The sequence below is a fragment of the Dreissena polymorpha genome, chromosome 8 (assembly GCF_020536995.1).
Source record: "Dreissena polymorpha isolate Duluth1 chromosome 8, UMN_Dpol_1.0, whole genome shotgun sequence".
NCBI classification, from domain to species: Eukaryota; Metazoa; Mollusca; class Bivalvia; order Myida; family Dreissenidae; genus Dreissena; species Dreissena polymorpha.
Window position 1 is genome coordinate 59,969,880 of NC_068362.1, and position 25,967 is coordinate 59,995,846.

General features: G+C 36.4%; 1 protein-coding gene across 4 annotated transcripts in view; it reads left to right on the top strand.

Annotated features, from left to right (window-relative positions):
* The first annotated feature begins 6,391 nt into the window (after positions 1-6,391).
* The window catches only part of LOC127843213 (centromere-associated protein E-like), a 91,885-nt gene continuing 72,309 nt past the window's right edge, over positions 6,392-25,967 (top strand). For all 4 annotated transcript variants that reach the window (XR_008032137.1, XR_008032138.1, XM_052373071.1 and 1 more), the window contains exons 1-5: positions 6,392-6,543; positions 7,560-7,663; positions 7,970-8,059; positions 8,306-8,424; positions 14,299-14,409. Coding sequence is in view for 2 of the 4 variants with exons in the window: in XM_052373071.1 (XP_052229031.1) it covers positions 6,488-6,543; positions 7,560-7,663; positions 7,970-8,059; positions 8,306-8,424; positions 14,299-14,409 (480 nt within the window). In the remaining 2 variants the exon portion in view is untranslated. The remainder of the gene's footprint in view (positions 6,544-7,559; positions 7,664-7,969; positions 8,060-8,305; positions 8,425-14,298; positions 14,410-25,967) is intronic.

Sequence of the window (25,967 nt, forward strand, 5' to 3'; positions counted from 1 at the left end):
TTTTACTAATGTATGGTTTGCCTATTATAACACACATTATAATGCGGTAAATATGCGACTAAAAGTAAAAAACACTATAATTAAACTTTTGTTTTTAATTAAGTTATTTAGAAACCAAAATTCCAAACCTTATTTCAAAACAGCAAGACTACATTTTTTAGAGAATATTCTTGTTATATTTAAATGTTTTTTAACAGTTTCAGCGATAATGAATCATTTTTATGTTGTCTATCGTATCCCTGTAATAATTGTTGAACTCGTGGTCAACGTCTTATTAATTGAGACCTGTGAATATAAACAAGCGTAACCTTATACTAGTGCGTAATTCTCACCCGGACTCCCCTTTGTTTATCGCCAGCCTCAGATTTATGAATGAGATGAGCGAAAATACTACGTCACGCAGACGCAGTAGAAAGTGGACTATTTTAATCATTCATAAACAATCTCCTCCGTGACACGTGCAATACAATCATTGTTTTTTTTTTATTCTTTTCTATAAAACACCATTCGAAACTATTGCATTTAACACGATATTAATATAATGTTTCCATTTGTGAATAAACATAATTGGAGAACTCAAACCTCTTGCATAAATTATACAACTCTTTCTTCGCGCGTAGTGTAAGCGGGAATTGGGCTAATCATACCCAGGCCGTATCGACCTGAATTTTACATCAAGCACATTAGACGGTCGCTAAAGCGCCCATCTAAAAATCGTAAGCCGTCTGTTTTTCATTAAAAGCTCTAAAAACAAGTATAGTTTAGTCCACTTATTAGTATTAACAGCAAATATTGAAAATGTTTATCACACAATCACGAATGCTGTATTTTACCTTAATGCTTGGATACTCGCGATTTCGCGCCCACCTAGTTTCATTTAATTAACTGAATTGCTTTGTTTTGACTGTGTCGTTAAGCTTAAGCTTCTTTGAAACGCCTTCGAAATTTTTTCTGGGAATAAAACCAATACTTGGGGAGATCTCAAGATCGCTCCCACAGTGGGAAATGAACCCGTGACCTCCCGGTGACTTCTGTTTAAGTGAGATTGTACGATTGTGTCAAATATTTATGAGCTACATCACAGTTGCATGCATTTTAACACAAAAAGCTTACCAAGAAAAAATGCACAAAGGTAATACCTGCCGTACACATTCGCATCATTTACTCGGCTTCCTGTCGTACCGCGATAATATGTAAACTCTGCCCTCTTATTCTTGCGCAATATTCACTAAGACCATTGACAGACTGCTTAGAAGAAATTTGCAAAAAGTGCATGCCACCCACCCCATTCCCACCCCCGCCCCTGTAACCTAGTAATTTGATCTGACGACCTAAATAAAAAAGGCGTATTTTATCCTACCACTACACCCACTTTATTGATAGTATGTCATGGCGTTCTGAAAACTTTGTTCGGACACGAATTTCCAGATAAGACCATAAGACCATAAGACCTTGACCTTTGTCCGGTTGAACTAAAACTCGATATGCGTCATGCTGTCATCCCATTTAAGCACCATACCAATTAAAATGATCTTAGGTCAAAGAATTTTCATGAGGTAATGAAGATACCATACAAGCTTGTGTCTTATTTTCCACCAAAGAAAGCACTATACCAGTATCATTGCTAGATCGTATATCAAAGCGTTCTCAAAAATAGTGCCGAACAAATTTCATGTTGCAATACTTGGGACTTCGTCCTTTGACTTGGTGGCCACCCAATTAATAAGTGTCTTCCTTTCTAAGAAGTAACCACTATACCAATGCGCATGACGTAAGTAAACGTGTTCTCAAGATAGGATCCATGAGGAAACAAATTAAATGTGACAATGCCATATGTGACCTTTGACCTGTTGGCCTCAAAAATAAATAGTCAACTTCCTTTATTCCAATTTGAACAGGTCAATTTGTTCACTAGATATCGTGCGTTAACGGGTCAATATGCCGATCTCATTACATACAGACTGTAGTTGAGCAATATGCCCCCGTTTCTTCGAATAGGGCCTAGGGATGGGGAATTAAAGCCTTTTCACAGATTTTGGCATATTTTGAAGTTTGTCATTAAATGCTTTATATTGATAAATGTAAACATTGGATCTTAAAAGCTCCAGTAAAACTTCAAGAATAAAATTAAAAAAAGGAAAAAAAGTAGCCGGTACCAGGGCTCGACCCAGTGACCCCCGGAGTCCTGGAGTTAGTCTGAAGTAAAAACGCATGAGCCCTCTCGGCTATTTCGCCGGATATACACATTTGAAGTATTTTATACCTTATATAAGCAATCTTCGTAATTTCGTAAATTTAAACGACAGCAACAGAACTCTCCAAATTATTCAATCGTTTCGCGTTGCAACGCTTTATAATTTTTAGGTTTTCAAATCGTCAAACGATACATATAATGGCTATATTGGACTATGGTAAATGTTCAGTTATACTGTTTCCTCACAAATATCACAATTAAAACAAATTTTGCGAATCTGAAACAACTCTTTTCAATTTTGTCAATTTACCAAACCGTGAAAAGATCCCTTTAAATTGTTTTCTTATCTTAAGGCTTGTTTGGCGACAAGAATAACAAATGTCAGTTATTTGCCTTAATTATTTGGCAGCAACATTGCTGTCCTATGCGATAATAAAAAAGTTGTACAGCCGTGAATGTTCAAGTTTATTTCCTGTGACAAAAAACTATGTATGGAGATTACAAGATCTTTATCTAGTGCTAGTTCGAAAGTCGTTGGGGCGAATGATCGCATCATGCCTTATAGATTTTTCAAAGTGTGCATTCAATCACCGAAAAGCACCGAAAAGCACCGAATAGCACCGAAAAGCAACGAAGAGAAATCAATTTCTCTCTCTCTCTCTCTCTCTCTCTCTCTTCTCTCTCTCTCTCGCTCTCGCTCTCTCTCTCTCTCTCTCTCTCTCTCTCTCTCTCTCTCTCTCTCTCTCTCTCTCTCTCTCTCTCTCTCTCTCTATATATATATATATATATTAGTGTTTTTCACAGGAGGGCAAAGGGGCATGGCGCATTACTTTCAAAAAGGGCATTTTAGCCCGACGTTTAGGCAATAAAGGGCAAAAACGTTCCGTGAATACCTGAATTAGGGAGAAACATGTAATCGCATCAGAGGCAGTTGTGGAAAAAAATATAAACAAGCACATTTAATGGTAATAGATGTATTTAACTTACTATGATTTATGTTAATATATTTACCTTGCAATGTACATTTAAGTTCCATGCTGTTTCAATAAACTGTACAGCACGACAAACATAATAAAGCAATATATGCATATGAATCTGATTATACACAGATCCACTAACATATAAATGAAACCATGTTTGTCTTATCCCATTTTCTAACAATAATCTTGACAGATGTTTAAAATAACATTGCGAGTAACAATATGCAAACACTCGTTTCCGTGACATACATCCACCCAGTAGATTACAAATAAATAAATAATGTTGTTGCTTTCTAAAACATTTTTATGCATCGTTGATTATCACAGACATTTCATTAATGTATAATCTCCATCGTTAATTCGATCGTTTACGACGTTATTTGCCATTTTTGCCGAGTCACAATTTAATTCTGTATAGTCCGCCATGTTGATATAAAAATGTCAAATGATGTAAGCGACAGGTGCGCATAGCAACGTTAAATCGTATATGCGATTCGCATTTTGTTAAATTTGTATACGTCTCAGTAATTATTTCAATAATTAGATCTAATTATCTTAAAGACGAAAACGATAAAGAATAAATTTGTTTGTGATTTTAAATGTAATTATGCGTAAAAATATATGTTTTGATATAACTGAATAATGCATGCAATGCACAATTGCCACGAGAATAACATCGAGTTTTTCAACAAAAGTCTCCGAAGTCATGATTTTATCGTGGAGGTACACATTGCCGACCGAAAAATGCGCTTGGTATAATATAGCCTTCGGCATTATCGATTGATATTGACACGAGGTTATTCACGCATGACTAATTCACAGCTTTGGAGGAGTCAGTAAGACCTACCTATAAATCGAGCACTGTAATAGATTAAATCTGCTCAATTAATATTCGATTAGACGTTGACGTCTCTCGAGTAAATCAAGCACAGTCGGAGCGTCACAGACAATCAAGGAAGCTGATTTTGCGGACCAAGTTAGATCGTAAGGCAATAAAGATGTTATCGATAAGGGCGCGTGGCGAAATTTGCCTTTGAAAAAAAGGGCGCGTGGCGAAATTTGCCTTTGAAAGGGGCAGAGTGGCAATCCGGTAGGGCGGCGTGGCTTTTCGCCACGCTAAAATGGCCTGGGAAAAACACTATATATATAAATGCAATATATCGTTTCTAGTGTGTGTTAACGGGTTTAATTAGTTATTAATGGTTATATGATTAAATGTTTATACTACATTTTGCCCAAAATGGTAAAATATCGGCAATATACCGACCGAAAAGCACTTCATGTGAAGACCGAAAAGCACTCAATTTCTCTCTATACCCGGTATATATGAAAAATTAGGTGAAATCTTACTTGAATTTGTGTCAGTCTGTATATCAGTCATACATTGTTTTTTTTTCACAGTCGCCGTGCGAGTGTTAATTTTTTTTTTCTGCTGACCTGTTTTTTTACCATTTTTCTTGTCTGCTGACCTGGTTTTTTACCATGCAGGTTGCGTGGTGCAACTATGAATGACTGTCCGTTGGTTTAGGTCAAGTAACCTGGTTTTTGAATGGGGTGGCGCCTGAATCTATTAAACAGTTTCTGTCTCTGCTGGTCAGTCATGGTAACATATTGGGTTTTTGTCACTTGGAATTGCTTATGTGTTTCTGACAAACGAAACTCGCCGGAACCAATTAAGGCAGCCCGCAGTTCGTGATATTGACCTTTAACTAGTGTGTAGAAAGTGTCGACCAATTCTGTCAAGGGCTTGGATTTCCAATCAATGGCCTGCTTAAGGATGTGGTTAATGGATTCGCAGTTATTGTTTGTCCAGTGGCTGTCAACTTTATCGTCTAACGACGGTTCACTAACCTTTGTCGTAAGTTGTGGTCTTAGTCGGTTTTGGAAATATCGCACAAAGTTTTGTGATATTTCCGCGCATTGACTCTCTAACTGATCACATTTTTCTTCAAAACAGATATTGTCGTCACTGTCAAGAATTCCCCCATCACCCCATCTTATCTAGTATGTCGGACCGTTGTTTTAGGGTAACTGAGTCGTCAATGAGCTTTTGTATTGCGTTTTGTCGGAGATGTCGTGTACAAAGCACATGGGTTGCCTCATGGAAGGCTGTTTCAGTTGCTTTTACAACAGCGCGTTCGTCGTCACTGCCAATGACTAGGGAGTGAGGAGATGAGCCACATATTTTAATTTTCAGAGTATGAAAGAAGTGGCAGTACGACTCAAAGTCACTTATCATGATTATAGATTGGACCTATGAATATTGGATGAACGTCCGTCTGTTGTCGGATGACACTAAGTTGTTTGTAACATGTAACCATGACATGCATGTCACATAAATTGTAAGTTTTATCAACACATAGAATTGAGTGGCCTGTACAACAATTGTTTTGCAAATATGCCCGTTGTTCGTCCGTATATAAGATAATGCATGGTACCTTTGCATTGGTACGAATAATTGCCCTGCCATATAGGTGGTTTTGCGACACCATATTTTCTAACTGTAATAATTGGTCAGCAACATTTAAAAATAATTAAATCCGTTAACACACAATAGAAACGAAATGTTTTATACATAGAGAGAGAAATTTAGTGCATTTCGGTCTTCACATGAAGTGCTTATCGGTTGGTATATTACCGATATATATCCAATTTTGGGCATTAATACCTCATTATAAACAAACAGTAGTATAAATATGCATGAAATATAACCATTAATAATTAATTAAATCCGTTAACACACAATAGAAACGAAATGTTTCATATATATAGCCTAGAGAGAAATTGGGTGCTTTTCGGTCTTCACATGAAGTGCTTTTCGGTTGGTATATTGCCGATATATATCCAATTGTGGGCATTAATACCTCATAATAAACAAAGGGCAGTATAAATATGCGTGAAATATAACAATTTATAACTAATTTACTCAGTTTACACACAATAGAAACGCAATTGTTCATATATAGAGAGAGAAATTGAGTGCTTTTCGGTCTTCACTTGAAGTGCTTTTCGGTTGGAATTTTGCCGATGGGCATTACTACCTCATAATAAACAAAAGAGAGTATACACATACAATCATATTACCATTTATAACTAATTAAACCCGTTACACACACTAGAAACGATTTATTGCATGTATATATAGAGATATTAGGTGCTTTTCGGTGCTTTTTGGTGCTTTTCGGTGATTGTATGGACCGGTTTTCAAACGAACATTTGGCCAATCGGAATTAAGGTCAAGTGCGGAAATTTTGAAATTAAAGATATGCAGTTTCCTTAAAATAAATCGCTTTATAATGTGACAACGGCAAAAATGTCTGCAGATAATAACATCAAAGTATCCATTAGAGTCCGAAATCTTATTCAGAAGTGAGTATGAAAATATAATTCAGAACAGTAAACGCTTACGCAAAAGTCATATTATTTCGCGCTGGTTTCCTACTTATCTCAATACTTTTTTTTCAAACTTTAACTATTAGATATTCACCTGATATGAGATGTTCTCATAATCTCCTATATTTTCGTCAAGAGAAATTCTAACTAGTACACTTTATATTTTGTTAATTAATTTCTCCGATCGGATTATAAGGGTTTTACATTCATGTCAAATTTTAGGGGTCCCTAGGACTATTTAATAATTTTCAGGGGTCCTGTCAATAAAAATGGGGGTCCCAATACAACTTAGTGATATATTAGTAGTATAGCACTCCTGTGATTCACACGTTTGAAGTTTTTCATTAAATGCTGTATATTGATAAATGTAAAAATTGGATCTAAAAAGCTTCAGTAAAAAATAATAAAATTCAAAAATGGAAAAATGACCACTGACCCCTGGGGTCCTGAAGTAAAATTCTACCACTAAAACTTTATATAAGCAATGCTCGTAGTTCAAATAAATATAATGACATCAACAGAACTCTCTGAATTATTCAATCGTTTCGCGTTGCAACGCTATATAATTTTCAGGTTTTTAAATCGTCATTCAAAAGATACATATAATGGATATTTTAGAGCATGGTAAATCAGGGCCCTAAATATATTTTAGGGGAAGTGGGTCGCTACCCTCAGAGGGGGAATTTTCACAGCGTTTCCCTTTTTGGGGGATTTTTTTTCTTAAATACTCTCATTATTACATTTGTACATGTTTGCACTATATTCATTTCTTTTTTCATAGTGATATTTGTGTGTTGTTGATTTTTTTTCGAAGGATTGGGGGAAGAAAATTGCGACTAGCTGTACATATAAGTAAACAAGTCTTATGTAGCAATGCTCAAGCCAAAAACGTTTACATTTAGAATGTGGAACAAATTATCCTGTGTCACTTGCTTTTTTAGGCGTATCACCCATTAACTCTTTCATGTTTGATACTATTTATAATTATCTAGGGAATTGTCAGCGGGCCTAAAGAACCACTGGACAGTGGTAGACAACAGCATTTGGTGTGAAGTCCCGGACGCTGGTGGGAGAAAACCTGCACCATACACATTTGGTAGGAGTGAAAGGCACACCTACTTGAACATTTTACAAATGACTACCAGCCAATAAAGTTTAATACATCTAGATTTTTAAAAAGAGCATTACACTTAGGGTGCCTAGTTTAGTAGTCATCAGAAATTGCACTGTAATTTAGGTTGTGAAGAAAAGTACATTGTTATAGCAAACACATTTATTTCCAACATCCTAAGTTGCCTATAAATTCATTAATACTTTAAAGCACAATTTAATGTTTTGTTTTATTTTTTTTATACTGGAAACTTGTGAACATTCCTTTGGTTTGCTTCTTATTCATCTTTAGACCGTGTCTTCGATGAAACTACTGTGACATGCGACGTATTTGATGAAGTATGCAGTCCCATTGTGAAATCTGCACTCTCTGGATTCAATGGTAAAATATCATTAATTAAAGTTCTGAATATTACTAGCTTAACAATTCCCAGAATATTTTGTAAGCAAAACAATTCTGATCAATACAGGGCTTTTATGCTTATTTTATAAAAGTAATTGCAGAAAAGTATATTATTCTCAAATCATCTTTCAGTAGTACATTCCTAAGAAAATATCCGTACATTCTATAACAAGAATATAAATGCATCCCAAAAGCATCTGTTGGATGTGTTTCCCCATGTTTTAGGCACCATATTTGCATATGGCCAGAGTTCCTCCGGGAAGACGTTCACAATGTCTGGGTCCGCCACACAGGAGGGAATCATCTCGTTGGCTGTTGAAGAGATATTCACCTCTATCGACAATGTATGCCTCGCTGGTTTGTTGTTGTGCTCGTTTTGCATTTGCCTGCAGATTAAAGGAAACCTGGTTGACATTCAGACAAATGTTAAAAATGAGTCTGGCTGTGGGAAAATAGGGATAAATGCATGTGAGTAAAGTGAAGTCCCAGATTTGCCTGTGGTGTAAAAACAGGCTAATCAGGGACAGCACTTTCTGCCTTAACTGGATTTTCTTTACAAAAGGCATTTTCCTTTAACAAAAAATACCATTAAAGTGGAAAATGTTGTCCCTAATAAGCCTTTGTGGATAGCACAGGCTAATCTTGATGACACTTTTTGCACATGCATTAAGCATTATTTTCCCAGAGAGTGGCTTCATTAATCAAATCTCACACTGAAAAATCTTTTGGCTCTGTCAGACACATTGTGGGATGAAATGATTTTATTGTGGAAAAGTAACCTGTCATGAAAATACGAATTCCACCACTCGGGCAAAACTAATTAGTTGTGACAAAAAAATCTACAAGTTTGCTTGGATCAGGGGTGTGATATCCGCAGATTTATTTGTCTGGGGGTTGTTTCTGAGATTCGCGGAAATTCCACACAAAAAATTGGGAGGGGGGGTACAACCGATCCCGCAGGTATATTTCATAAAAGGCCAAAAATATCTGCAGCCCGCGAAAACCTCCGCATATTACACTGGTAGATTCTACCTAAGCATTTTTAGCTCATCTATTTTTTGAAAAAAATTATTAGCTCATCTATTTTTGGAGAAAAAAAAATTAGCTCATCTATTTTTGGAAAAAAAATTATGAGCTATTGTCATCACCTTGGCGTCGGCGTTGGCGTCCGGTTAAGTTTTGCGTTTAGGTCCACTTTTCTCAGAAAGTATCAATCCTATTGCATTCAAACTTGGTACACTTACTTACTATCATGAGGGGACTGGGCAGGCAAAGTTAGATAACTCTTGCGTGAATTTTGACAGAATTATGTGCCCTTTTTATACTTAGAAAATTGAAAATTTTGGTTAAGTTTTGTGTTTAGGTCCATTTTATTCCTTAAGTATCAAAGCTATTGCTTTCATACTTGCAACACTTACTAACTATCATAAGGGGACTGTGCAGGCAAAGTTATGTAACTCTGACTGGCATTTTACAGAATTATGTGCCCTTTTTATACTTAGAATATTGAAAATTTGGTTAAGTTTTGTGTTTAAGCCACTTTATTCCTAGAGTATCAAAGCTATTGCTTTTATACTTGCAACACTTATTAACTATCATAAGGGGACTGTGCAAGCAAAGTTATGTAACTCTGACTGGCATTTTGACGGAATTATGGGTCCTTTATACTTGGAAATTTGGTTAAGTTTTGTGTTTTGGTTCACTTTACCCCTAAAGCATCATAGATATTGTTTTCATACTTGGAACACTCGCAAACTATCATAAGGGGACAGTAAAGGACAAGTTGCATAACTCTGGTTGTCATTTTTACGGAATTATGGCCCTTTTTTGACTTAGTAGCTTTGTATATATGGTTACACTTGGCGTTTAGATCCACTTTACTTCTAAAGTATCAAAGCTATGCTTTCAAACTTCAAATACTTTCATGCTATCATGATGGTACTGTACCTGGCAAGTTGAATTTTACCTTTACCTTTAAATGACCTTGACTCTCAAGATTTGATTGATACTTTGATTCATACCCCCCCCCCCCCCCCCCCCCCCCCGAATTCCCCCTCAATCCCCCCCCCACATTTTTTTTTAAATCATCCAATAAATGACCACCACACCCTCACACTATACCCACCCCCCACCCCCAAATTTTTTTTTTATTCCCCCAGTAGGGTGGCATATAGCAGTTGAACTGTCCGTCAGTATGTCAGTCAGTCTGTCCGTCCGTCCGAAAAAAACTTTAACATTGGCCATAATTTTTTCACTATTGAAGATAGCAACTTGATATTTGGCATGCATGTGTATCTCATGGAGCTGAACATTTTGAGTGGTGAAAGGTGAAGGTCAAGGTCACCCTTCAAGGTCAAATGTCAAATATATGGCGTCTGTCCGTCCGAAAACTTTAACATTGGCAATAACTTTTTTAATATTAAAGATAGCAACTTGATATTTGGCATGCATGTGTATCTCATGAAGCTGCACATTTTGAGTGGTCGAAGTTTAAGGTCAAGATCATCCTTCAAGGTAAAAAAAATAAATAAAAATTTCAAAGCGGCATTCTCATGAAGCTGCACATTTTGAGTGGTGGAAGTTCAAGGTCAAGGTCATCCTTCAAGGTCAAGGTCATCCTTCAAGGTCAAAGATCTTTTTTTTTTTTTTTTTCAAAGCGGCGTTCTCATGAAGCTGCACATTTTGAGTGGTGGAAGTTCAAGGTCAATGTCATTCTTCAAGGTCATGGTCATCCTTCAAGGTCAAAGGTCAAAAAAAAATATTTCAAAGCAGCGTTCTCATAAAGCTGCACATTTTGAGTGGTGGAAGTTCAAGGTCAAGGTCATCCTTCAAGGTCAAAGGTTAAAAAAAATCAATGCGGCGCAATAGGGGGCATTGTGTTTCTGACGAACACATCTCTTGTTTTTTTCAAACATGGTTAAAAAACACAAATATTTATTTTTATTATTTTATTTTTGAAATACTGTCCAACCATCCCACCCAAGAATCCCCCCCCCCCCCCCAAATTTTTATATTTTTTTTTTGCTTTTTTTTGGAAGATAATGTAATAAATGATCACACCCCCACACTATACACCCCTCTCCACTCCACCCCTCCCTCCTTTGTGATTGAAATTGAAATAGGTCCCTACACCTTTAAAAAGAAAAATAGATGAGCGGTCTAAACGAGTGATATCATTGGCTGTCGTTTCCCAATCTTCCAATAAAAGTAATTCTTTGCTGATTTGTGCAAATAATGGCATTGTGAAGCGAAAATCAAGATCATTGAATGAATGAATATCACAAAATCTCGGACATTGACAGATTATTGAAATCCAGCTTCCAATTGGAATAAAAACAACAGTGGATATAAAGCAGAAAGCTATACCAATTTCTGAATGGGTACAGAAGATCGATTGTCCTGGTAAGGCAGTGTATAAATCTTGAACTACGCAGTCCTTGGTAAAGTGTCATTAGTTGAACACTGTAATTCGCAGTGTTTTACTTAAGACTCTTTACCAACTGCTGATGAGGTACTAACAGTGTTGACCATATTTCCAATGTAAAGACATTGGACTCAACTGAAAGCTTAAAGTCATTTTTCACATGGATCGGAGCACATATTGTTTTTGATCAAAATTAATGATGTATACTTTGTTTATCTTATATGTTTAATGTGATGTTATTAAGGTTTTCATTAATAAATCTTGTAATAAAGTTTAAGAAAATGCTTATTTAAATGTCTGTTTTAAGGTTTATTATTGCGTTCTTCACGCGTTAGGCATAGTCAAAATCAGTCGACCCAATTTTCCTCCCCTGGGACTTCACCTCAATCACGCCCCTGTTGTATGTATACCTAGAATCTGAGCAAGCCCGATTCAAAATGTTCCTTTGCCTAGCTTGTGAGCATGGGTTCATTTCAATCACTGAGTCACAGGTAACAAGTGTTAGAAATATCAAGATTCAAAAGTATAAAAGAGGAAGTCCTGTGCAGGTTTGACATTATATGGGCTTACTGGAATATGGATCAATAGCTTCTGAGAACTTTATGTCAGCAAAATAGTTTCAAGCTTATGTATGTATGTTAGTTTCATTTGTATACCCTTGATTGGGTGGCATATAGCGGTCGCACTGTTTGCCTATCCGTTTACACAACTTATGTAATGTTTGAGCCTATTTTTTGGTATGTGAGTCTACCTTTATGACCTACAGATGAATTGTGAGTATCATTCTGGTCCATTTATTTTTGGCAAAGTTATGGGCTGTTGACAAAATTTCTCTAAAATAGCTGCTGAGCGGCTTCAAAGCGCAGTAGGGGGATTGTGTTTCCAGTGGTTTTTATGGCAATTTTGGGGCATATATTCGGCCCCATTCCCCTCAAAAGAGTATATGTTTTCCCCCCATTTTGTAAAAAAATCCCCTCCAGAAGCTAAAAAAAAAAATATTATTATTTTTTTTTTTTTAGAAAGAACTGTCTCATAATCATGATAAATATATCTCAAATTTATTTCATAAACAACTAACAAAGTATATAACTATAATTTATATTATTTTGAATTATTATAAAGAGTTGTATTTAATGGTTTTTCCCAAATCAGTGGACTTTTCACATTAATTGCATTTTTCTCTCACGATGTATCTATATTGTGTCAGTATTTGTTGATAAAATCATTCCAATTTGGTCCATTTTATTGATAAAAAATGCTCAAATTTGCCATTTTATCGATTAAAAAGATCCCAATTAGACTCAAAATGGCTAAGAAAACTGAGACTGTGCATGAAAGCTGAACTGTCTGAAACTAATGTTGAAAAAATCATTGATATATATTTTTATTTTGAGAAAAAGGACAAAGACATTCAGCTGTGAATATTATATTCATACAAACATGTGTATTAATATAATAAATATCATTACATATAAACAAGTGAATTTTTAATTTTCCCCTTTTCCTAAAAGACGACGCATTTTTTCCCCTTTGGACGGGCCCGGCCACCATAGTCTTTAGTATTGGATTGATAACTGTCTCGTACTACCTACATTTTGAAGACAACATATACATTAATTGAAAGTTTAATGCTTTTTACAAATATGATCACGGTCCTACTTATATCATGCAGGCTTTTTCCGCCCTATGCCACGTGTCGGAAATTCGGTCTATTTCCCAATGCAAATCTGGTTGTTTTTTTCCCAATTGAAAAAAAAAATTCCCAATTCCAAAAAAAAATATAAAATTTTTTTGTATATTACCTTAAAATATATAAGTTAACCTGATCCGGTGTAAAAAATAGAGAGTGTTGCATAATTAAATTATCTGTTGCCTTGAATTTGTTTTAAAAACTGTACAATATGTTAATGATAATTTAAGACTTTCCTTATTTTCCTAAAAATCCGGAGCTTCACACGATTGTTTTCACCTCAAAAAAGGCCAGGCCTTTTCCCCAAATTCAGATTAAAAAACCTGCACTTATCTCACATGTTCATAATACTTTGTAAAATTTTAATAATAAGTTATCAAAATAGTCGTTATTTACCAGTTAGCGGCTTCTTTGAAATGTAAGAAACACTATTTACATGCGATAATTTTTCCCAATTGAGCCAATTTTGCGAATATTTTTTTCCCAAAATGGGGGTTTTCACGACGCGAAATTCCAGTGTGGCGTATTCCCAAAATGGAGCGGAAAAAGCCTGTCATGGTTCATAAGTGACTCTTTGAAAAAATGTTTGTACAAATATCATTGTAAAATGACACTTAATATAATTAGCCACAGCTAAATAAGTTAAGTGTGATTGCATGGTTTCCTCCTCATTCCAGCAATGTTGTTAAGTAAACTTAATTTCACTGTTATAAAAATTAATACAAAATGTACAACATGTAGATAAGGGCAGTTACCTGTAAACAACGCCAATTTGGAGAGCTAGATTCCTTACAGAGAGTTTGATCGTATTGTCTACATTGGGATGTACAATTTAGATGTACATGTATAAGATATGTATGTTCTCCCTCAGATTCTTGACCAAGACTTCTTGATATGTGTTTGCTGCGTAAAAATCTGTATGTTCTTTGTCAGATTCCCTACCGACAGCTTCTGATCCGTGTTAGCTTTGTTCTTTGTAAGATTCCAGACCGTGAGTTCCTTATCCATGTTGGCTACATAAAAATCTGTATGTTCTTTTCAGATTCCGTACCGAGAGTTCTTGATCCTGTTGTCTACATATAAATCTATTATGTTCTGTGTCAGATTCCGGACAGAGAGTTCCTTATCCGTGTTGGCTATATCGAGATCTATAATGAGAAGTTGTCAGACCTTCTTGGGGACTCTGATGTGCCTCTCAAGCTGCAGGAAGATACGGTACCTATATGGATCTCTGTTTGCTTATTACATATTTCATTTTGTTCATTTGATATAAATATGTGTAACTGTTGATGTTATATATCAGATGGCAAATCTATGTGTTATTATACCCCTATTACCATTGATAATGGGGGCTATATAGAAGTCACTTTGTCGGTCTGTCTGTCCCGAAATTTCATCCGTTCTTCACCAAACTTGGTCACAAGCTGTATCTAGATGATGTATAGGTCAAGTTTAAATATGGGTCATGACGTGTCAAAAACTAGGTCACAGTGTCACTTAGTGTGTTTTAAACCGAAAGTTTGTCCGGACCATAACTATGTCATTTATCTTTAGATTTTAAAATAACTTGGTACATTTGTTCACCATCATGGGACAGTGTATCGTGTGAAAAAAGTACGTCAACATCTCAAAGGTCAAGGTCACACTTGGAGTTCAAAGGGCAAATGCATGCCCGGGCCATAACTTTATCATTTATTGTGAGATTTATAAATCATTTGGCATATTTGTTCACCATCATTGGACGGTGTGTCGCTCAAAAGAATTTCATTGATATCTCCAAGGTAAAGGTCACACTTTTAGTTCAAAGAAAGGTCAAATGCATGTCCGGGCCATAACTTTATCATTTATTGAGAAATTTAAAATCATTTGGAAAATTTGTTCACCATCATTGGACGGTATGTCACGCGAAAGAATTACGTCAATATCTCCAAGGTCAAGGTCGCACTTTGAGTTCAAAGATCAAAAATAGCCGTAAATGAGCTTGTCCGGGCAATAACTATGTCATTCAATGTGAGATTTTAAAATCACTTGGCACATTTGCTCACCATCATTGGACAGTGCATGGTTAAAAGTCTTCTGGTCTGTGCCTGAATTCCGGTTTGTGCCTGAATTCCGGTTTTTCAGGGCACCAAAAGTTCGTTTTTGTAATTCATGTAAATTCGATGAGATAATTGGGGGGTGACCTCCAAGCATTGTCCAAGCAACACGAAACGTTTATCAAGCAAACAAAAACACGGAACTAAAAACGACGCTTTCTAATGGATATTGCGGATTGTGTTTCGGTGAATGGGCTGCAATTTAGGTAAATTAACAAAAGCAGGTGCCCGAAAGAGTCGTCGTTCTTTACATTGTAATCCGCGCAAAAGTTAAAGGGAGGCAAGCGTTTGCGACAATGTCGAATCATTTACGTCAAACGAGTGCCACAATAAAAAATAGTTGCTTTTTGACGTAAAACGAATAAAAAAAAGAAATTCCTTGAGCTGAATTCGAGTATAAAGGTGCTAGAATTGAACATCATAAATAAATGAAGACGGGAGTGGTTGGCTGAAGTTGATGAACGTGGAGTTAAATTTTGTGAATGTCTGAAAAAATGTATTGCCTGGTACAGTCAGTCAACAAGTTTAGAATCACTCGGCAAAAAACGTTAATTCTTTTGACAATAATTTCCTTCGGGATTTAGTGTCAATGTGAGAAGATGTAAAAATAAAGGGTACAATTTATTTTGTTTGATAACAGGTTAGGCCAGACGGCATATGCAGTTTTTTGTCAAAATAGCCAATTTAAGTTCACCCTTCAGCAAAGTATTAAAAATCATTCAACTTACAGAATTAGTATTTCAAAACATTGTCATGGCATTTGTTTTCAATCAGCAAAAAGTTTATTTGAAAATAATAAAGACTTCTATATTCATATGCACATTTCAAAACATAACTCATTCAATCATTTCTGGTTAACTATTTGCTGCATTTATCCCCCTGTAAGCATAATACAAAAGCTTTCTTGCTAAAAATTGGTTAATTTACTCCTTTACCTAATGTATACCGTAGACACTTATCATTTTGTATTTATTGTAACATTATGGAAAATAAAAAACAAATTAATCGGAACTGCTGATTATCCGGAACTAGTTGACAAACTGTATATGTTCATTGTTGATTGAAATTTTTGGTTTCTTGCTATAAAAAAATAAATATATAAACTCTACTTTATCATGAGCTTGCAAAACAGGTGTGATTTTTAAGATTTGTGTTAATTTCTTAGCTATTTTTTATTTGTTATTTTGCTAAGTCTCAGGAGCTTCCGTTCGGCCCCCTGGGCCCACTACCAGGGCTTTGCCCTGGACCCACCAGGGGTCCTGGCCGCCCCCAGCTAAAATTTTCAGGTTTTTCAGTTTTGCCAACTTTGAACCCTGACAGTGTGTTGCACGAAAGAATTATGTTGATATCTCCGAGGTCAAGGTCACTTTAAGTTCAATGGTAAAAAATGGCCATAAATGAGCTTGTCTGGTCCATAACTATGTTGTTCATTGTGAGATTTTAAAATCATTTAACACATTTGTTCAGCATCATTGGCCGGTGGGTGGCGCGAAAGAATTACGTTGATATCCAGGGGTTTTTTTTACTAAGAAAGTGACGCCGATATTCGGCGTCTTCCCCTACCAGAATTTTTTCCCTCAAAATACAATTTCCCCACCAAAAATATCATTTTTCACTAAATTATAATATTTTCTCTCAAAGAAATGTTTATTTTTCCTTTGGGCATTCGACAATTATCCAATTTGCACCATGTACAACGATCTCGCTCTCTCTCTCTCTCTCTCCAGACGAACACAAAAAATCTGGGAATCCCAGTTATTCTAAATATAGCTCTTAAATTACGTCATGTAAACTGGGCAACTAATCGTAATAATCATGTGACTATTTTACTGGATACCGGTCTTGCGCGAGAAGGGTGTTTCGTCAATTTATTACCGGAAACCAGTTGAATTTTCATCCGGGCTATGTGCAAGCCAAGATATAAACGTGAAAACAGAAAAAAAATGTCTCACAATTGGCGTTCTTACACAAACAAAATAAAACATTCGGACTCGGAAGATACTGAACGCATCGAGGCATTTTCTAAGAAAGAATCATCGAAAACCGTTATAACCCAGCAGGATTCTGAGGTAATCAACATCGAACATTGTGAAAGTGAAAGTAGACAATCGGCAGCTGCTGCTCCTTTCCCTTCCAATACTGTAGCAGATCAAGATCGTCAACCCATTCATCATGAAATTGAAATCACAAAATTGACATCGTCCCCCGGCCCCAGTACAGAAATATAGTTGAAAACATTTCCCATTATCAAGATCTACACCCATCTATTAAGAACTTTGACTTTAATACGTGTTAAATGTGTTTAAGAACAAAAAGGACAGAGACAAGCCTCTTTTAATGAGTTATAGACATTGAAATGAACAGTTTTTATTTTTTCCCCTAATTTGTCTCTTTCGCACTCTTTTTTCCCCTGTCACCCAGCGTCCAGCGTCTTCCCCTTTCTCTAAAAAAAAACCCTGATATCTCCAAGGTCAAGGTCAAACTTTGCGTTCAAAGGTCAAAAATGGCCATAAATGAGCTTGTCCGGGCCATATATGTCATTCATTAAGAGATTTTAAAATCATTTGGCACATTTGTTCACCATTATTGGTTGGTGTGTCGTGGGAAAGAATTACGCGATATCTCCAAGGTCAAGGTCGCACTTGGAGTTCAAAAGTGAACAATTGCCATAAATGAGCTTGTCCAGGCCATAACTATGTCATTCATTGTGAGATTTTAAAATGACTCTATACATTTATTTTGTTTACAGTCATTGGACAGCTTGTCATGCGAAAGAATTCAAGAGTTCAAAGGTCAAAATGGCCGTAAATAATAATGGCATTATAATTCTTAAAATTCACCATTTAGATTCTCTTGTTTTGTGAAGACAGCTTGCAAAATAGTCTGTGTCAATGTGGCATGTGGCGGTATAGGTCACGTCTGTGACAAAGCTCTAGTTTTTATTGTATTACAGAAATGAGTTCCTCGTAAAGGGGTGTACAATGCTACAAAATGCATTTGGCAATGTAGGACTAGAGATAGCAAATCCTTACTAGTCCTCTAGCTCAGGGATTTTTAGCTCGGCTGTTTTTGGAGGAAACTGGAGGTATTGTCATAGCCAGCTCGTCGGGTTGTCCGCCGGCGTCGTGCTAAAACTTTGACATTTTGCTCTAAAATCAAAGTGCTTCCACCTACAACTTTGAAACTTCATATGTAGATGCACTTTGATGAGTTCTACACGCCACACCCAGTTTGGTTCACTAGGTCAAAGGTCAAGGTCACTGTGACCTCTATAAAACCGAAAATTCGGACAAACTTTCATTTTTAGCTCACCTGAGCAATCAGGTGAGCTTTTGTGACCAGTCTTTGTCCATCGTCCGTCCGTCCGTTAACATTTGTTTGTAAACACTCTAGAGGGCACATTTCTTTTCCTATCTTCATGAAACTTGGTCAGAAGCTTTGTCCCAATGATATCTCGGTCGAGTTCGAAACTGGGTCATGCCGGGTCAAAAAAAGAAAAACCTTGTAAACACTGTAGAAGTCACATTTCATGCCCAATCTTCATGAAACTTTGTCAAAATGTCAGGGTCTTCCCCAGGCCATTTAAGCGCCCCTTGCCGGGGCGCTTGAATTTCGAAATCAGAGTCCCCGGGGCGCTTGAAATTTTCCGATCAATGTATTCTTCAGTAAAAGAAAGTGGAGATTGTCCAAAAAATTCAAGGTTTCCCTATCAGTTGTATCAATATTCCCTGTTTTAAAAGAGCACTCGGTACCTACTTTCACATGTAATCGCCATAAACACCACATGGGGTAATGGATAATCCACTGATAAGAGAATAGCATGACGCGCGGATCGATTATTCTAGCCATATTACATGGTCATTTAAATGCTGACAAGGATGTATCTGGTAACTTTCCAGTCGTCAAACTGTGAAGTTCATCGTCCAATCGGTTACGCGAATGCTTATGAGGGCGGGGTTAACTATCGACCATTATTTTTGATTGACGTCGGGCATGAAGTAAGAGTTTATCGCAGCTTGATTAGCAAGAAGTTGTACCATTTGAGTAATATAAAATCGGTAATAAGTACAGTACAGAACATTAAAGACGGTTTCGGGCATCATCATCACACCTTTTTACTGTAAACAAGTGTTACCTATGACTCATAATTAATACGAGAAATTAATTGCAAGTGGTAAACAATTAATTATTATAGCGAGTAAGTTGTGCAAATCACTCCCGGTTACAATTATGTGATAACAATTTATTTAATTCCAGTACATGTATATTTCAACATGTCCATTTATAGAACTGATTCACCTCGTTTTTCTGACATTTATTCGACATGTTATGCGCTTTAACAAATTTTCGTTGAATTAATTACGCACACTTGTAAATGTTTCGTGCGATAATCGATAGATGATGATGGCAACCGGCCGTGATCCTCGTGGACAACGTGAATTTCATGCATAATTCCGTCAAAACATTTATTCGACTCGTAAAGTGTTTAAACAAATTATCGTTGAATTTATAACGCAACGGTTAATATTTGTTGAAATCTCAAATGGGAATAATTAAATTTGTAATCCGAAACCCATTCCCGTAAGTCGATGTTCACGTTTTTAATCCGAAACACACTTCCGAATGTAAATATTACCGCAACGTTAAATATTTTTGCTTCAAATTAGCAGTGCAAATTTATTTTGTGTCGAATCTTTTTCTCAATTAAAAAGAGCGTGAAAATTATGCAGCATGTACAACGTCGCGTCTATTGCATACAAATGGCGTGTATTGAGCGTTTTAACAAGCACACAACAGGTCAGGGGATTGACGCATATTCAGAGGCAATATTTCATCAAATCTATAAATAGTCACTTAAAAAATGGCAAGGTTTGTGTTAAATAAATAACTGAAAGCTTTCATCGTAAATATTTACCAGAAAGAGATTGATAAAAACGGAATAAACGGGATTATCGGGTAATAAATAGAAACTTGAAAAATAGTAAGTATACAGTAATAGAGTCGGGTTGAAACGGATGTATTGGGGAATCGTTCGAGTCGGGATTTTACTATCTGTGCGGAAAAGTTTTAAAACAATTAAACAATATAAAAATATATATATTTCTAAATGACTGGGGGATTTTTTTGAAGAGTCATAGCGCACCAAATGACGTCTTTTAACGCTGTTTTTCTTTGAGTTATAACGCACCACAGAACGTGAATTGACACGTTTAATTTAAAAAAATCAACGTCGGGAGGGGACACCCCTCCCCAACCCACCCCCGATCGGCCCCGGGGCGCCTGAACAAATTCCTGGGGAAGGCACTGAATGTTTGTCTTAATGATATGTTGGTTGAGTTCAAAAGTGGTTCTGGTCCATTGAAAAACATGGCCGCCAGTGGGCGGGGCAGTTTTCCTTATTTGGCTATAGAGATACCTTGTAAACACTCTAGAGGCAACATTTTTTTGTCCGATCTTCATGAAACTTAGTCAGAACATTTGTCCCAATGATATCTCGATCGAGTTTGAAACTGGGTCATGCTGGGTCCAAAACTAGGTCACTCGGTAAAAAAAAAAGAAAAAACTTGTAAACACTGTAGAAGTCACATTTCATGCCCAATCTTCATGTAACTTTGTCAAAATGTTTGTCTTAATGATATGTTGGGTGAGTTCAAAAGTGGTTCTGGTCCGTTGAAAAACATGGCTGCCAGTGGGCGGGGCAGTTTGGTTATTTGGCTATAGAGAAACCTTGTAAACACACTAATAGTCACAATTTTTGCCCCCGGATCGATAGATCGGGGGTATATTGTTTTTGGCCTGTCTTTCTTTCTGTCTGTCATTGCGTCATTCTGTCACCAAAACTTTAACCTTACAGTAAAGTTTTGCAATAACTTTTGAAATATTGAACATAGCAACTTGATATTTGGCATGCATGTGTATCTCATGAAGCCGCACATTTTGAGTGGTGAAAGGTAAAGGTCATCCTTTAAGGTCAAAGGTATAAAAAAAAGCGGCGCATTTGGGGGCATTGTGTTTCTGACAAACACATCTCTTGTTTGTTTAAAAAATTCCCCCACAGGGGACAAAAATATCACTCGTCCGCTCGTATTGACGAGTGAAATCTTGACAGGACGAGTGGATTTTCCTGAAGCTCTCGTCCTACAGGACGAGTGAAAATTAGCTGATAATACAATATGTATTTACTGACAAGTAAGACTCGTTTTCATTAAATAAAATCATTGTCTTAAAGCATATCTATTCCGAAAGTAGAACGCGAATGAACCGGAAATTGCAATTGTAAATTTCATACAGCAGGTGCTCGTTGTTATGCAAAACTGTGTCCCGAGTAAATATTGACTTTTTGGTGTAAACTTTGCGCGTCCATGTTGACAGGGAACCATCCGACTGCATTCACTGTAAGTATTGATTTTTAAAGAATTATTTAACCCAGAAGAACGGCTTTAAACCAGTCTGAATATCGTCAGAAAAGGACTGACAAACGAGCGTTCTTTAAAGTTGGCGGGAGCGATGTTCAAACGTCCGAAACGGAAAGCACACGAGCATTAGAAAAAAGGAAAACACAAAATTTTCTTCATTTATTAATTTGTGTTCCACATAAATAAAGTAACTTATTTCACTGCTTTAGCGATCAGCTGGCATGAATAACTGAGTAAGCAGCATTTCAGCAGTGATATAAGAAACTTTATTAGTCATATCAGCCTTCATAGTCATTTCACACATATTTGAAGGACAAGATCATGTGTTTGCAGGACGAGTGAAAATTTTTATGCACTTGTCCTGCAGGACGAGTGCAGTTTAGAAATATTTTTGTCCCCTGCCCCATTTACGAAAAATTCCCCCTCCTAAGGGCTGCGGACCCCTTCCCCCAAAGTAGTGTGAGGGCGCTGTAATGCCATAATTATTGCCCTTAGATTGTCCAAATTTTCATTTTATTATACAAAATCTTTGTAAACACTAGAAGTCACAATTTTGTTTCAGATTTTATGAATCTTGGTCAAAATATTAACCGTAAATCTACGAATATAATACGCACTTTTTTACCTGCCGATTTTTTCTTCAAGTAGTGGGTGCTGTAATATACAAGTTGAGAGCAGAACAAATTTTTTCCTGTGCAAATTTTCAACTTAATCGCTGTTATTAGCTTCGCGACAGCCATTTTGAACTACACCATTACATCAAAGGGGTGCAACAGGGCTCACGCTGTCGTTCGCCATTTGAGTCATTTGCGAAAATATTGAGAATTTGGCTCAATAAAAATCTTATTTGTGAAAATGCGAAAATCTAGTAAAATTTTATTGAAAACATCCGCCATTTATATCGGACTGGTTTTCTATATTTGTCTCTTTGTTTTAATGAAAATGTTCGCAATTCGAACAGTAAACAAAACCCGGTCTGTACCCGATAATGAGACATCGCTTGACCTTATTATTATTGAAGTGCGCATGGTAGCTGGCCAATCAACATTGAGCTCGCTCACACATGAAATGACGTTGTCGAATGAAACGTGAGAACGGGAGGAATTATCGGATAATATTGGATAATTCATGCGCAGACACTGTATATAATTTGAATACACAGTCAATATCGTTGTCTGCCTACAAAATAGCGACTGGACGCTAAATCGTATAAAGAGATTAGCAAATGAAAAAAAACAAACTGACAATACCCGTAAATAAATATTTCTTAGCTGACCACTATTTATCTTTCTACCGCATATTTACCATATCTGAAGTAAAGAGTGTTATTAGCCGGATTTTTTTCGAAAAAATCTCGGCTTATAGATTGATGTTGTCGGGCGGGCGGGGGGGGCGGGCGGGCGGGCGGGCGGCGTGCTCGAAAATGTTAAAGTTCTTATTTCATGGTATAACTTTGGTATGCTTGGACCTAGAGTCTTCAAACTTGACATGAAGGTTGGCCAGGATTAACAGATGACCACTGGTCATTTCAAGGTCATTCATTTGAAGGTCAAGGTCACTGTGACCTTCAATATAAAAAATGTTAAAGTTGTTATAACTTTGGTATGCTTGGACCTAGAGTCTTGAAACTTGACATGAAGGTTGGCCATAACTAGTTAGTAACCACTGGTCATTTCAAGGTCATTCATTTGAAGGTCAAGGTCACTGTGACCTTGAATGTAAAAATGTTAAAGTTCTTATTTCATGGTATAACTTTGGTATGCTTGGACCTAGAGTCTTCAAACTTGACATGAAGGTTGGCCAGGATTAACAGATGACCACTGGTCATTTCAAGGTCATTCATTTGAAGGTCAAGGTCACTGTGACCTTCAATATAAAAAATGTTAAAGTTGTTATAACTTTGGTATGCTTGGACCTAGAGTCTTGAAACTTGACATGAAGGTTGGCCATAACTAGTTAGTAACCACTGGTCATTTCAAGGTCATTCATTTGAAGGTCAAGGTCACTGTGACCTTGAATGTAAAAATGTTAAAGTTCTTATTTCATGGTATAACTTTGGTATGCTTGGACCTAGAGTCTTCAAACTTGACATGAAGGTTGGCCAGGATTAACAGATGACCACTGGTCATTTCAAGGTCATTCATTTGAAGGTGAAGGTCACTGTGACCTTCAATATAAAAATGTTAAAGTTGTTATAACTTTGGTATGCTTGGACCTAGAGTCTTGAAACTTGACATGAAGGTTGGCCAAAACTAGTAAGTAACCACTGGACATTTCAAGGTCATTCATTTGAAGGTCAAGGTCACTGTGACCTTGAATGTAAAAATGTTAAAGTTGTTATAACTTTGGTATGCTTGGACCTAGAGTCTTGAAACTTGACATGAAGGTTGGCCAGAACTAGTAAGTAACCACTGGACATTTCAAGGTCATTCATTTGAAGGTCAAGGTCACTGTGACCTTGAATGTAAAAATGTTAAAGTTCTTATTTCATGTTATAACTTTGGTATGCTTGTACCTAGAGTCAAGTTTCAAGACTCTAGGTCCAAGCATACCAAAGTTATAACAACTTTAACATTTTTATATTGAAGGTCACAGTGACCTTCACCTTCAAATGAATGACCTTGAAATGACCAGTGGTCCTAATTGTCAATTCAAGTTCATATTTGTGACCTTAAATGTTATTGTTGTTCATGTATATGCATGCATTCAAAACATAACACAAGGTTTGCTCATGCCTTGAAAAGTACTTACATTTCATTTTGACCTTTGAACAATATTTCAGTAATTTAAGTATTGCATTGACAAAAACACGAAAGGTACTTTCCTGTCATTTAAATAAAAAATCCGGCTTCAATGCGGTCATCTCCGACCGCGGAACTCTTGTTAAATAATTAGTTTTATGATGCTAATAGAGTCTATTACACCTGTCTGCCGATTGCCGAATGAAATTGAAAGGTGATAATTAATTAATTTGTGTTTTACTCCCAAACTAGCCTTAATGACAGCAGCGTATTTTAATTAAAGAGATCATGAAAAACATGAACGGTTTAATTGTATTTTAAGTTATATTAAAGTATCGTGTGTGTAACACTTCGGAAAAGTAATTCATCTAGACAACTATAAAAACGGAAGTAACCATTTTGTCTTCTTATTACTTTATTATTATTATAATTATTATCGTCCCGAATATTGTCAAGTTGAATTAAATGTGAAAATTTTTGTAATTATGACTGCTTGACCCGGATGTCAGCAAGGGGCCCGTGTGTTATTGGTAACAATCAATGGTAATATAAACAACAGACAGAGATATTTATTATGCAACTGTCATAACAACAGCACTGTAACACATTCCGATCAATATACCGGGGTATTACTGTGAAACAGATAGTTGACAATACCAAATTGATTTGCTATTTTCACAACACAAAAATATATTTTTTCGGAATTGGCCGATTTCGGACACTGATTTTTTTAGTGCGTATTTTACTCGGATTTTCAATTTTTACCGATAAATTTTGTCCAAACTCGGGGGTGCGTATTATGCACGAGGGCGTATTATATTTGTGGATTTACGGTATTTTTGTAAGCAAAGTTTGATGTTTGGTTAGGGGGGGGTCAACTCAAAATATATGTCACCAGGTCATATCTTACAAAAACAAAAACACTCCATGCGCCAGAGTTTTGGTTCAATAAGTATGAAACTTGACCAGGATGTTTGTCTGGACAAAATCTAGGTCAAGTTTGACGTTAGGTAAAGATTGAAAGAACCGACTCCATCTTGGCCCTCTTGTTTCAAAACTGCACCCACAGCGGAGCGTTGGCACCTGTTATGCGGTGCTCTTGTTTAACCTGTTTGTCCTTGTGATGCAAACTTTTTATCCCCCGCCAGAAGCGGTGGGATATAGAACTGAGGTTGTCTGTCTGTCACAAACTTTTCACTGCTATATCTCAGAAACAATATAATATATCAAAACATGAAATTTCATGGGTGTATAGATATTAACAAAAAGAAGTGCCCTGCACAAGAACCATAATCCTACACTTTCTTAAATAAGAGTTATATCCCTTTGTTGTTTTTGTATGATTCAACTTTTCAATGCTCTATCTCAGATACCTTACACGATTTCAACATGAAACTTTATGGGTGTATAGATATCAATGAGATGAGTAGCCTTTCACAAGAACCATAACCCTACACTTCGATAAATAAGAGTAATTGCCCTTTGTTGTTTTTGTATGATGTAATTTTTCAGGGCTATAT